Source organism: Ursus maritimus, unplaced genomic scaffold (assembly GCF_017311325.1).
Source record: "Ursus maritimus isolate PB19 unplaced genomic scaffold, ASM1731132v1 scaffold_5, whole genome shotgun sequence".
NCBI lineage: Eukaryota > Metazoa > Chordata > Mammalia > Carnivora > Ursidae > Ursus > Ursus maritimus.
Genome location: NW_024426663.1, coordinates 63,160,536 through 63,175,692, shown reverse-complemented (window position 1 = coordinate 63,175,692; position 15,157 = coordinate 63,160,536). Strand labels below are relative to the sequence as shown.

The 15,157-nt window shown below is 37.4% G+C and overlaps 1 protein-coding gene across 1 annotated transcript in view; it reads left to right on the top strand.

The window, feature by feature from the left end:
- The window catches only part of SLC27A6 (solute carrier family 27 member 6), a 74,695-nt gene that overhangs the window by 23,822 nt on the left and 35,716 nt on the right, over positions 1–15,157 (top strand). Inside the window, exons 3-4 of the mRNA XM_040622514.1 lie at positions 9,773–9,931; positions 11,236–11,360. Coding sequence (XP_040478448.1) covers positions 9,773–9,931; positions 11,236–11,360 — 284 coding nt within the window. The remainder of the gene's footprint in view (positions 1–9,772; positions 9,932–11,235; positions 11,361–15,157) is intronic.

Sequence of the window (15,157 nt, the reverse complement as noted above, 5' to 3'; positions counted from 1 at the left end):
AGTTATAGAGCAATTCAGTAACGTTGGATACAAAATCAATTGCTCAGAAATCAGTTGCATTTCTGTACACGAATAACAGAACGAAGAAAGAGAAATCAGGGAATCCATCCCATTTACAATAGCACCAAAAACCATACGTTACCTTAGAATTAACTTAACCAGAGACGAAAAGGACCTTTATTCTAGAAACTATAAATCACTCTTAAAAGACATTGAGGAAGACATAAAAGATGGAAAGATATTCCATGCTCATGGATCGGAAGAATTAACATAGTTAAAATGTCAATGCTACCCAGAGCAATCTACACTCAATGCTATCCCGATCAAAATACCGAGAACGTTTTTCAAAGAACTGGAACAAATAGTCCTTAAATTTGTATGGAACCAGAAAAGACCCCGAATCTCCAAGGAACTGTTGAAAAGGAAAAACAAAGCTGGGGCATCACAATGCCGGATTTCGAGCTGTACTACAAAGCTGTGATCACAAAGACAGCATGGTACTGGCACAAAACAGACACATAGACCAATGGAACAGAATAGAGAGCCCAGAAATGGACCCTCAGCCTTTGGGCAACTAATATTTGATAAAGCAGGAAAACATCCGGTGGGAAAAAGACAGTCTCTTCAATAAATGGTGCCAAAATTGGACAGCTACATGCAAAAGAATGAAACTTGACCACTATCTCACACCATACACAAAAATAAACTCCAAATGGATGAAAGACCTCGATGTGAGACAGGAATCCATCAAAATTAGAGGAGAACATAGGCAGCAAACCCTACAACATCGGCCAAAGCAACCTTTTCATGACACATCCCAAAGGCAAGAGAAAAAAAGATAAAATGAATTTATGGGACTTCATCAAGATTAAAAGTTTCTGCACATCCAAGGAAACAGTCAGAAAACTAAGAGGCAGCCTACTCTGAATGGGAGAATATATTTGCAAATGACACTACAGATAAAGGACTGGTATCCAAGATCACAAAGAACTTCTCAAACTCAATACACGAGAAACAAATAAACAAATCAAAAAATGGGCAGAAGATATGAACAGACACTTTTCCAATGAAGACATACAAATGGCTAACAGACACATGAAAAATGTTCAAAATCATTAGCCATCAAGGAAATTCAAATCAAAACCACACTGAGATACCACCTACGCCAGTTAGAATGGCAAAAATAGACAAGCAGAAGAAACAACAATTGTTGGAGAGGATGTGGAGAAAGGGATCCCTCCTACATTGTTGGTGGGAATGCAAGTTGGTACAGCCACTCTGAAAACCATGTGGAGGTCCCTTAAAAGTTAAAAATTGAGCTACCCTATGATCCAGCCCATTGCACTACTGGGTGTTTACCCCAAAGATACAGACGTAGTGAAGAGAAGGGCCATATGCACCCCAATGTTCATAGCAGCAATGTCCACAATAGCTAAATCGGGAAGGAGCCGAGATGCCCCTTCAACAGATGACTGGATTAGGAGTTGTGGTCCATATATACAATGGAATATTACTCAGCTATCGGAAAGAATGAGTTCTCAACATTTGCTACAACATGGACGCACTGGAGGAGATAATGCTTAGTGAAATAAGTCAAGCAGAGAAAGACAACTATCATATGATTTCTCTCATCTATGGAACATAAGAACTAGAATGATCAGTAGGGGAAGAAAGGGATAAAGAAAGGGGGGGTAATCAGAAGGGGGAATGAAACATGAGAGACTATGGACTATGAGAAACAAACTGAGGGCTACAGAGGGGAGGGGGTGGGGAATGGGATAGACCGGTGATGTGTGGTAGGAGCACGTATTGCATGGTGCACTGGGTGTTATACACAACTAATGAATCATCGAGCCTTACATCGAAACCAGGGGTGATATGGTATGTGGCCAAAAAAAATATAATAAAAAATCATTATTAATAAAAAAAAAAAAAGAAATGGAGCACAAACTTGTCAGAAAATGTCAGCGCAGACAGAGCAGCAAGGTGGACTGAGGTGCACCTGGGTTAAGGTGTCTAAGAGTCACGAAAGCCTGTGGTTCATAGCTCTAGGTGCCACTGTGACCAAAAACCCCATGAAAATTTTGGCTTTTATCAGTGAATATGTTCAATCAGAGAAAGAATGATGTCCTACTATTAGTAAGATGGTGCCCCAGTTGACTGAGCGATGTGTAAGTACTTTTGGTTGCTACAAACTGCTGAATATAGGATGAAACCAGAGAAGGCCTACCAGAGCAAAATTGGAGTTTAGTTTGTATGGAACAGGTAGGGCTCGTTGTCTGAGTGAGATTTGTGTTGGGAGATAGAAAGACCAGTGTGAGCCAAATCTCGGTGGGAAAATCAAGCATCATTTCAAGCATCAGTCAGTCTATCCATGTTGTCACAAATGGGAGGATATCAAAAAAACAAAAACAAAAACAAATGGAAGGATAGCTTCCTTTTGAATGGCTGAATAGTATTCCACATCTTTTTATCCATTGATGGGAGTTTGGGTTGTTTCTGTATCTTGGCTATTGTGAATAATGCTGCAATAAACATGGGAGTGCAGATGTCTTGTTGAAATCTCATTTTCATTTGGGTATATATCCAGAAGTGGAATTGGATCATATGGTAAATCTACTTTTAATTTTTTGAAGAACCTCCATATTGTTTTCTGCAGTGGTTAGACCATTTTACATTCCCACTGGCAATGTATAAATATTCTCTTTTTACTGCATCCTTGCCAGCACCTGTTGTCTCTGGTCTTCTTGATGGTAGCCATTCTAATAGGTATGATGTGTTATCTCACTGTGATTTCAATTTGCATTTCACTGGTGATTAGTGATGTTGAACATCTTTTCATGTGTCTGTTGGCCATTTTGATGTACAGTTTGGAGAAATAACTATTTAATTCTTCTGCCCCGTTTTTAATTGGATTTTTTTTTTTTCTGTTATGGAGTTGACTTACTTCTTTATAGGTTTTGAATATTAACCCTTTATCTGATATATGGTTTGCAGAAATTTTCTGCCGTTCTATAGGTTGTCTTTTTATTTGGCTGTTTCATTTGCTGTGCAGAAGCTTTTGAGTTTGATGCAGCCCCATTTGTTAAATTTTCTTTTATCATTTATGCTTTTCATATCGTGTTCAAAATTATTGCCAAGACCAATATCAATGACCTTCTTCCATACATTTTCTTTTAGGAGTTTATTGTATTAGGTCTTATATTTAAGTCTTTGATCCGTGTCAGGTTAACTTTTTGTGGTGTGAGATAGAGGTCCAATTTCATTGTTCTGTATATGTTTCTCCAGCATTCCCAGCACCATTTGTTGAAGAGATTATCTTTTCTGCACTGGGTTTTCTTGGCCCCCTTGTCAAATATTAGTTGACCATATATGCCTGGGTTTAGTTCTGGGCTCTCCATTCTGTTCCATTAGTAGATGTGTCTATTTTTGTGCGAATACCATACTGTTTTTATTACTATGGTTTGTAAGTATAGTTTGAAAATCAGAAGCCTGATACCTCTGGCTTTGTTCTTTTTTTCTCAGGATTACTTTGGCTCTTTGGGGTCTTTTGTGATTCCACACAAATTTTTTGGATTGTTTCTTATATTTCTGTGAAGAATGCCTTTGGTATTTTGATGGTGATTGCATTGACTCTGTAGATAGCTTTGGGTGGTATGGTCATTCTAATAATACTAATTCTTCCAACACAGGAACATGGGACGTCTTTCCATTTGTGTCTTCTTCAATTTCTTTTAGCAAAGTTTTGTAGTTTTCATTGTACAGATCTTTCATTTCCTTGAGTAAATTTATTCCTAAATATTTTATTGTTTTTGATGCTATTGTGAATGGGATGATTTTCTTTCGTTTTCAGTTGATCCATCATTAATGTAAAGGAATACAATTGATTACTCTATATTGATTTTGTGTCCTAACACTTCACTGAAATTGTTAATTCCCATAGTCTTTTGATTAATTATTTGGGATTTTCTATGTATATCGAATCATATCATCAGCAAATAATGACAATTTTACTTCTTTCTTTCCTATTTGGATAACTTTTATTTCTTTATCTTGCCTAATTGTTCTAGCTAAGACTTCCAGTAATGTATTGAATAGGAGTGGTGAGAGTGGACATCTTGCCCTTGTTCCTCATCTTAGAGAAGAAAGGTTTTCAGTTTCTCTCCATTGACTCTAATGTTAACTGTGCGTCTGTCATATATGATCTTTATTATGTTGAGGTATATTCCTTCAATACATAGTCTGTTAAAGGTTTTTATCATAATATGATATTGTATATTCGGATACTTTTTTTCTATATCTATTGAAATGATCATGTGTGTTATATATTTCCTTTTATTGATGTGATGTATTACATTTATTGATTTGCATATGTTGAACCATCCTTGCATCCCAGGAATATATCCCACTTGGTCATGGTGTATCATGCTTTTACTATGTTCTAGAATTTGGTTTACTAATATGTCATTGAGAATTTTTGCATCTATTTTCATTAGGGATATTGGCTTATATATTTTTTTCTTGTATTTTTATCTTGTATTTTATTATGAGTTTGAAAGTGTTTGTTCCTTGTCAATATTTTGGAAGAGCTTGAGGAAGATTGGTGTCAGTTCTTCAATTGTTGGGTAGAATTCTCCAGTGAAGAATCTGGCCCTGGAGGTTTCAGTTTGGGGAGTTGGTGTGTGTTTTTTTTTTTAATTCAATCTTTTTACTCATTATTTGTCTGTTCAGATTTTCTATTTCCTCCTGATTGAGTCTTGGTACATTGCATGCTTCTAGCAATGTATCCATTTCTTCTAGGTTATGTAATTTGTTGCCATATAATTCTTCACCTTAGTCGCTCATGATCCTTTTTATTTTTATACTGTCAGTTATAATGTCTTCTTCTTCATTTCTAATTTTATTTATTTGAGTCTTCTCTCTTCAGTTAGTTTAGCTGAAGATTTGCCAATTTTGTTTTATCTTTTTAGAGAACCAGCTTTTAGTTTTGTTGATCCTTTCTATTGTTCTTCTGGTCCGTATTTCATTTATTTCTGCCCTGATCCTTATAATTTCCTTCCTTCTGCTAACTTGGAGCTTATTTTTTTCTTCTTTTTCTATTTCCTTGAGGCATAAAGTTAGGTCATTTGTTTGAGACCTTTCTAATTTCTTATTGTAGGCAATTGTAGCTATAAACTTTCCTCTCAGAGCTGCTATTGCTGTATTCCACAGTATTTGATATGCCGTGTTTTCATTTTCTTTTATTTTGAGACAATTTTTTATTTCCCTTTTGATTTCTTCTTTGACCAAATGGCTGTTTAGAAGTGTGTTATTTAGCTTCCACAACTGGTAGATCTCACTTTCCTCTTGTTGCCAATTTCCAGTTTCATACCATTGTGTTCAGAGAACATAGTTGGTATGATTTCAGTCTTCCTAAATTTGCTAAGATCTGTTTTGTGACTTATGGCATGACCTACCCTGGAGATTTTTCCATGTGCCCTTGAGAAGAATGTGTATTCTGCTGCTGTTAGATGGAATGTCCTGTACATGTCTATTAGGTCCATTTTTTCTAAAATGTTGCTCAATTCCAGTGTTTCCTTGTTGATTTTTCTGACTGAATGATCTATCCATTGTTGATGGTGGGGTACTGAGGTTCTCTACAATTGCTTGCCAGCTTTGTGGCTAAGATCTAGTGTGAAGTACCCTACAATTATTGTACTGCCGTGTATTTCTTCCTTAAGATCTGTTATTGATTGCTTAATACAGATTGGTGCTCAGGTGTTAAGAGCATTACATATTTATGATCATTGTATTTTCTTGATGTATTGACCCCTTATCACTATATAATGACCTTCTTTCTCTTATTACCCATTTGGTTTGAAGTCTGTTTTGTGACTGTTTTGTGATTATGAAAATATGCCTGCCTTCTTTTCATTTACATTTGCTTGAAATATCAACTTCTGTCCTTTCATTATGAACTTATGTGTGTCTTCAGAATTGAAATGATTCTCCTGCAGGTGGCATATATTTGGGTCTTGTTTCATTTTGTTTTGTTTTGTTTTGTTTTGTTTGTTTATTTGTTTGTTTTTAAATCCATGCGGCCACCCTGCTTTTTGACTGGTGAATACAAACCGTTTACATTTAGGGTGATTGTTGATATGCAAGGATTTACTAGTGTCATTTTATCTGTTGCCTTCTGGTTATTTTGTATCTCTATTGTGTTTTTTTCCTTCCATTTATGTTTATGTCTACGTTTGTAAGTTGGTGGTTTTACATGTTAATTTATTCAGTCTTGCCCCTTTTTATGTATAACATCTCTGCTCTAGATTTTTGCTTTGTGGTTACCAAGCATTTACATAAAACATCTCATAAATAAAATAATTCCTTTTCTACTGAAAGCAATTTATCTTCATTTACCTATAAAGATTCCATTTTTTTACTGTTACTCTCTTATTTTTGATGTCACAAATTATCTCTTTATATGCTATGTTTTCATTACCAAGTTGTAGTAGTTATAGTTATTTTTAATGCGATTTCCCTTTATGTTATAGTTAAGAATTTATTATACTATTCTAAAAAAGAGTTACAGTATTCTAATTCTGACTGACTGCTTATTACCTTAATCAGAGTTCTGGTACTTTTGCCTTTTTGTTTCAGCTCAAAGAGCTCTTTTCAACAACTCCCTCAACTTTTGTTTGTTTGGAAAAGCCTTTATTTCTGCTTCACATCTAAAGGATAACTTTGCCAGATGGATTATTCATGGCTGGCAGTTTTTATCTTCCAATATTTTGAATGTGTCATTCCATTCTCTGCTGGCCTGTAGAGTTTCTGCTGTGAAATTTGCTGATAGTGTAATGGGGGTGCTGTTGCAGGCTACTGTCTTTTTTTCCTGTGCTGCCTCTAAAATTCTTTCATTATCATTGACTTTTAACAGTTTTAATGTAATGTGTCTTGGAAAAGATCTTTGTGCATTGAAATAGTAAGGTATTCTATTAGCTTCATGGACTTGTATCCCCAGTTCCTTCCCCAGGTATGGGAAGTTCTCAGCTATTACTTCTCTAAATATTCCCTCTGCCCCCTTCTCCCTCTCGTCTCCTTCTGGGCTACCCATTATTCTTGTGTTGGCTTTTCTAATGGAATCAGATACCTCTCATAGGTTTTCTTCACTTTTTAAAAATCTTAGTTTTCTCTCCTCTTACACTTGAATAATTTCTGTATTTCTATCTTCCATCTTACTCATTCTCTCTTCCATATGATCTGGTCTATTTCCATTGCATTCGTAATGCATTTTTCTCATTTTTTGAGTTCTTCAGTTCCAGAATTTTTTTGGTTCTTTTTTACAATTTCAGTCTCTCTGGTAAAGTACTCCTGTTCATTAATTGTATCCCTGAGATCAGCATATTGTCTGAGTTTTTTTGTAGCTCATTGAATATCTTCATAATAGCTATTTTAAATTCTGTATCAGTTAGATTGCAGTATTCCATATCTTTGGGTTTGGTTCATGGAAAATTGTCATTTTCTGTTATTTTCTATTACCATGATTTTTCATGATGTTTGATGAAAAGTGCCTCTGCCACCATATTTGAAGCAGCAAATACCTTTCTTATTTAGGCAAGGTTTTTTGTTTTTGTTTTTTTTAAGATTTTATTTATTTATTTGTCAGAGAGAGAGAAGAAAGAGTACAAGCAGGGAGAGCAGCAGGTAGAGGGAGAAGCAGTCTCCCTGCCAAGGAAGAAGCCTGATGTGGGATCATGACCTGAGCTCAGGGTAGACGCTTAACTGACTCAGCCAACCAGGCCTCCCAGTTTTGTTTTTTGTTTGTTTGTTTGTTCAAGATTTTATTTTTAAGTAATTTCTACACTCAACCTGGGGCTCTCAGTCATAACCTGGAGACTAAGAGTCACATGCTCCACTGACTAAGCCAGCCAGGTGCCCCTAGGCAAGATTTGGTTTACTTTGATACTAACAGTTGAACACATTGGTGGTTAGGAGCCTTCCTTTTGTTTTCCAGGAGGTGGCGCTATAGCACCAATTCTTAGGTTTTGCTACAGGAGCTGGGAACGCAAAAAAGGCAGGCACAGTGGCATTTGAGGTGGGAGCTGGGAGGTGTGTTTGGGCATGCCTCTGCCCTGGTAGGGGGAATCATCAAGTACAAGAGAGAGGGGTCCTAGAGGTCTATGGGTGATCCTCTTGAATCCTGGGGTAGATAGTAGGAGTCACTTTCCTTCACCTCTCTTTGTCTGCCTATTTCACTTCCCTTTCCCTCCCCTCAGTCGCTCTGGTCTCTCCTCAAAGAGAGCAACTGATCCTTCCAGCTGCAGCCCACAGGGGCCAGGCCGATTGACTACTCGCCCACTCACGGCCTTCACCCTTGACCTCTTGTGCCAGAAAGGTCACGGCTCCAGCACCACTTCCCTCACTCTGCCACTTACCTCCTCTGGGGTCTAGTTCACCCACATTCACGTCCACAGCTGGATGGCTCTCTGGGGTGTCCTTGTATGTTGTACAGAGGCACTTTTGGAGGGGAGGTAGTTCTACACGTCCCATTAGTTGTATATCAGAGGAGAAAGAAAAAAGGAATGACTCACACAGCCTTGCAGCTGACATCACTGTGGGAGTATATTTTGCTATAGGCAAGCTGAAAATAACGAGGAAGTACTTCAATTTGGGAAACACGTTGTGAAATTTAGGTCTCAGTTTCTAGAATTGGGAAATGAAGTCCAATCAGGTACAGCAGTAAGTTTGCAGAGCCACTGACGTTAGCAACCCACCCTTGACAAATGGTAAGTGGGACTGTATCAGTATGTGGGGTAGAGAGAAGGGCCACACTTATGGTCACTGCTCTTCACTGTTGGTCCTGCCATTTGCTTGTTCCTGCGGCTTCTTTGACATTGGTCTCTGCTTGCCTCTCTGAACAACAAATGATACTCCTTGTTACCATTACATGTTATGAATCAAAGTAACTTTATTGGTGGGGTAGATTTGGGATGGGGCCCTCTGCATGAGGACATTCCAAAAATACTAGAACTCTTTGAACTGACAAACACAATAGGACTAAAATACCATTTAATCTAACAAATGAATTCCAGAGAGGATACTTGTCGTTATGAAAACAAGTTGTGTGTTGTGTGTATGAGGAGATGTAGGTTGAAACATGAAGTTGCTGATATTTAATCACAGAGAAGGCAATTTTATACTATATCATGTATTAACATGATGAATTTATTATGCTGACATTATATACAAAAGACTATAACACTATGGAAAATTAAACACAGTATGTAAAATGTTTTATACACTAACTACAGCTACAAATTTTTATAAGAAACTCACTGTACATAGAAGAAGACTGGAAGAAAAAAAGAAAATGATTTACGTTTGGAACATGAATGTGATTCAACATCATGTTTTATGGAACCTGATATTCTGTAATGATCTTATTCTAGGACATATAAAACATGACAAAGTTACTGGTTCTTGAGGTAGAGTCTTACTTGGAAAGTAGAAAATTTCTACTTTAAGTATAATTTAGATTTATGTTGGGATTTGCCTCATTTGGGGTCTCCCTTTTCGGATTTGGGGCATTTTTGTCATTCTTCTAGCAGATGTGGCTCTTTGAAGCTTATGGTATCTCAAACTCTATATCATTTCAGTTTTGATCCTTTTGGGGAGATCCAAGATTCTAGAAATTAATTGCAGCAACAGCTCACATTTGCGTGGTCCCTACAACGCACATACGTAATATGTGATCTTGCTTTCTATTACATATATTTCTTTGTTTTTTTTCTCCCAGGTCTACCAAAAGCAGCTGTAATTACTCAGCTGCAGGCTTTAAAAGGCTCTGCCGGCTTGTGGGCTTTCGGTTGTACTGCTAATGATGTCATTTATATCACTCTCCCTCTGTATCATAGTTCAGGAGCTCTTCTGGGAATCGGTGGATGTGTTGAGTTGGGTAAGTTTTCATTTTCTGTCTGATGAGTTTTCAAAATGCTTATTAACTATAACTTGTGTTCGTGAAAGTTTAAAACTGCTTTAGAATTCAGAGTGATTGTGGGCTTGTTATATAATTGCAACATCATTTTTATCAAAAGGACACAATTTCGTGACACACTCAGTCTGTTCCTAAAGTGAGAAGAGCAGTGCCTTGGAAGTTTGGCCATGTGGTTGGAGCTGGCTGTTGACTGGGCTTCCTTCCATGTGATCACCCATCCTCTGATGGTCACCGCCCCCCTCCTTAAACGGTGGAAGGAAGCTTCCAAGAGGGTAGTGAATGTAGAAACTGGATAGTTCTTAAGGCTTCATGTCAGAAATCACATTGATCATTTCACCTGCATTTTGTGGATCAAACCAAGTCACAAACCAGTCTAGATTGAAGATTTGCGGAGTGAGGAAACACACCCTACCCCTCGAAGGGGAGAGGTGGCAACTTCACATGGTAAAGTTAAGTGCATAGCAGGAATTGTTGAGGCTGTCTTTGCAAACAAGATACCCCAGGCACCTAGTAAGTCTGTTGGTAGTTTGTGACGCAGCAGATTCCATTCATAAACATGCTGAGATTATTTTAGTGTCTGGCCCTTAAATAATATATAACAGAGACCGTTCACTACTATCTGTGTATGTCTGAAATAGAAAAAAAGTAATTTTATGGAGTAGCATATTTAGAATATGATTGGTGTCCAAGATAAACAAAGGCAAGGGTCAAGACATGAGCCTTTTCCTTGGAACATATTCATATGACTGACTTTGCTGTGAAAATTAGGTTGTTACCTTTAGGTTCTGTAGTCATCGACGAACTTGGCTGGTGCTATCGTACCAATTCTGCTTTACCAGCTCTCAACATCAAGAAATATTGAGGCAGCTTTAATGTTTTAAAAATAAACAAAATGTACACATCCAAGAACAAAAGTAAGTGAATATTCTTGATCTCTGTGAAGAAGGCTGACCCTTATCTACAGTCATGCTCTAATACTTGCAACTCCCCTACTTATTTTGACCTCTTCTTTCATCCCCTGTATTGCAAAAAGAAAAAATATATTTGCAGTCAAAATATAGAATTACAACATGAATTTTTTTAAAGTTTATTGAGTTGTAAGATTAATGGTTTCAAATGAGCTTGATATAAATGTCCACTGATGGATTAGAACAGCCTTGAAATTGAGTGAAAGTGTTCTAGAAAGGGCAACATCATTTATGTTTTATGTCACTTCTGCCCTTGAATATTTTTCCCCAGTGCCTGTTCTTTGCCTTTTCTCATAGGTGCTACTTGTGTGTTAAAGAAGAAATTCTCAGCAAGTCAATTTTGGAATGACTGCAGAAAGTATAATGTGACTGTGTTTCAGTATATTGGAGAACTTTGTCGCTATCTTTGCAAACAACCTAAGGTAAGAGGAATCATTTTCGGAAAGAAAAAGTAATTTCAGAAAAAAGAAAGTATGGAGAGAAAAATAATTTTTGTGTGTCCTCCACCTTCTTCCAGAACATAGTTTGACTGACTTACCAGAGATATATGTAGTACGCCTAGGAGAAATGAGTATAGAACAAGTCAGAAGAAATAAAGAGAGCTATTCAGGATTGTACTAAAGTGCTTTACATTGTGGCAGGATAGGAGAGACCTGCATTCCAGTCTACTTTGTCCTTAGACGGATTAAAATTTCTGCAAATATAGCACACATCCGATTGTGAAATTAGATGCGTGCTCTGTACACAGAAAGTGATTACTGCAAGGCTGAATTAGATAGTCTTTCAAAATGCTGTTCTTTAAAAAACAAAACTAATGATATTGATTATACTTGTTTGTTATTTCTTTTCTTTTGAATAAGTGATTACATTAGTCTTGTCCCTTTGTTTGGTTTTGATTTAAAGTTAAAAAAGAGATTTTGCTTTCATGTGTCTCCCGACCTAAAACCATCATTCCCACAAACAACAGATAAATTGCGCCTTTCTGAAAATAGACAAGCGGAGAGAGTTGCAAGAGCCTGACGTTTGTCTTTATTCATTTGTTTGCGTTTTTGCCCTCAGACATTCTTTTCCTGGTCTCATTTGTACTTTGAGATGCTTATTTTTTAACTGATTTTCTAAACATTCTTGAGGCTACAAAGAAGTGACCTTCTGTCATCAAATCCACACCACCCCATGGATAATGGTGATTGGGAATGCCTCCCTGTGCGGGGGCAGGCAGCAGAAGCTGATGGCCGGACCTTGGCCTTTGATAAACCCCTTTCCTCATTCCTCACTCATCCCCTTTGCCATCATCATGCCAGCTTAAGGCATGGATGGCGGGCTGGGATGTCTTCTCTGGCTGGCTAAAATACGGACATGTAATCCTTCCTTTACCCGCAGCACAGCTGAGACTAGGCTGGAAGCATTTAAATTTGACTTTGTTGAAGATATGGGATTACACAGGGAAGAGAAACACAGGAAGAATGCGAAACTGGATGATCTTATTTACAAAATGCTTTTATTCACTTTAAGCTTGACGTTTACCATGTAGAGACCTCCCATCTAGCTCCTGACCCACCACCCCCTTTGTGGCCAGAAGCCATCCTTGTTCTTTTCTTGATCAGGGGTGCTTCAGATAGCTCTGCATTCCCTAAGTCCATCGCTAGGACAGGGAGTCCCAGAGAAATGTTTTAGACTTTTTGACCTTTATTTTCTTCAGGGAGACTTTGCCAATGACAAAGTTGTGGTCTTATCTGAAGAGTCCTAGTAGAACAATTAATTATAATGCCACAACCTGTCCTATTTTCTAGTTTTCATTGTGTTCTTTGGTAATGTGATATCTGGACTAGGATAATTTGGGAAATTCATGTCCTCCAGTAAGATCGACGCCTCCTTCAGTAAAGGACAGATGAGACACTACATAATGAACCTCTTCCTGGACTTTCTAAACTGCGCCCCTAGCCATTCCTTTTTCTCCTCATCCTTCAACAGCAACGTTAGATTTTGCAAGGTCGTTTGCTCAGTAAGCATGTACTGAACAGTTGAACACGTGCCTTTTTTCCTAAAGTTTTACTATGTTAAATGATGCTGCAATTAGTATCTGTATGCAATGTAGCCAGTAGAGGGGCTCAGAAGTGAAGTCAGTCGAAGGACATGGGTATTTTAGTGACTTTTAGGGTATATTTCCAAATTGCTGTTCCAAATGGTTGATGTGCTTTGGAATCTCATTGACGTTGCGAGAGAATACCTGTTGTGCATATGGTCTCGTATCAGGACTGCGTGATATTAAAAATAGTGGTTTTTCAGTTATGCTTCATGGAGAGATAGAACTTCCTTCAACGTTCCTCAGAAGTCCCTGAAGGATAGTGAGCAGGGAAAATAGGACAATCTTCATGGTCCACCCTTTCAAAATGTTGGATGAAGGCCAATTTGCTAGGGCTTATTAATAATATTTTGTTTGAACAAAGAATGTCTTGAGTTTTTTTTTTTATGTTTTCTTTTAAATGGGGAAACAATCACTTAATTTTATTTATAATTTTATAGACTAGAAACAAATATATCTTTAAATTCTTTGTTCAGATTACTAGCAAGGTTGCATAATTAGAAAATTATCTACATTTCTCTTTAAAATGTCTTTTCTGAGGCTTTTACTCATCTATGTCTTTAGCACTTAATGTTATATCTGTTGGAGCTACCACTTCCTATAATAAAGTATTTATTAATAGTTTGGCATGTTCACTACAGATCTTTTTTCAAAGTATTTTCCTTCAATTTTTTTTTTTTTTTTTTTTTTTTTTTTTTGGTAAAAAGAAGTATCCTTTTCACCTTTCTGAATTTGGAATGCACTAATTTGGGGAAAATGCTACAGCCACAGAGAATTTGAGAGAACTGAGAATTGAAAGTAGAATACCTGATTTTTTTTTCTAGTTAATTAAATATTTTAATTCTTAACTAAAGTTCTTTGAAGAAAAGATAGTGTTTGTGAAATAATGTCTAAGCATTTACCTGAAGTGGAGGAGGAGAGAAGGGAAATAAAAAAGAACTCTGCTCAAAAGAAAAAGTGATCCTTTTTTTTTGAGCAGGGATGCATTGTATTACTTAATCCCTTTTGTTGATTTCACACAGAAGAACAAGCAGTTCTTGGCATTAAAGATTAGGGAAAGAAGAAAGACATTCTGTTAAGACATCTGACCCCTTCAAGGAGCTCTTGCTTTTTTCTGTCCAATATTTATTGCTTTCAATGAACTGCTCTTGCAGGCAGGGGCCGGGCCACGTCTGCTCTGTGGCACATCAGTGGCTTCAGGTAGGGCCAGAGAGTGAACAGGTGCCTGGGGCCACACCCTCAGAGAATTAAAAGTGGATGTCTTCTAAACCTTGGGAAGCCCCATAGACATTTGTTTAATATAAATCCTTAAGTAAAAAAAGAAAGAAAGAAAGAAAAAGAAAACCCACATTTTCTTTAAATACATCCAGATTTGTTCTCCATCCAAGGGTAAGTAATATATTTCAAAGGAGATTTATCTGCAGGCAGGATTCATGGTCTGAGTTGAGTGTTTAAAAACAGAATTCCTGATTGCTTTTTGTTAATGACTTTGTATTTTAATTCTTAACTGAGGTTCTTGGAAGAAAAGATAATGTTTGTGAAATAATCTTTAAGCAATGACCTGAAGGCAAATTGAGGAGGACAGAGGGAAATAAATAGAGCTTTGCCCAAAGCTGTATGTGGTTGTACGTAGTTGCATAAAAACACCCTCGGGTTGGCCTTCCCTGGCTGGAAGCGTTTATCCACACCTCCCGCCACCCAACCCTGTCTTTTTTCTCTTTTTCAAAAGTCCAGTTACAAAAGTTCCTTTGGCATAAACATTGGATGTGCCTCAAACTTCTGGCAACAGCACTACCCTTTTAAAAAAAGCCAAGGTACTGGCTCTTCTTAGTCACGGAGCGATGGAGTAATTATTCTGTTCCCTGGAGATTAGGAAAGCAGCTCTTCCCCACGTTCCAATCTTCCAAGTTTCCTGCATTACTGAAGCCGCATCATGCACTTTCTGATTGGATTGAGTTCTTTGTTTTCTTAACATTAGTGCTGCATTTCATACCGGTGGGTGAGGAATATGGTGGCATGCTATACATTAGTGATCCTCTGGAGAAATCCTGCACAGTTCATCTTCTTTAAATACACTCTGCCTGAAAGTGCCAACAGCAATATTTAGGGATAGGGTCATATCTGTCACTCATTCAT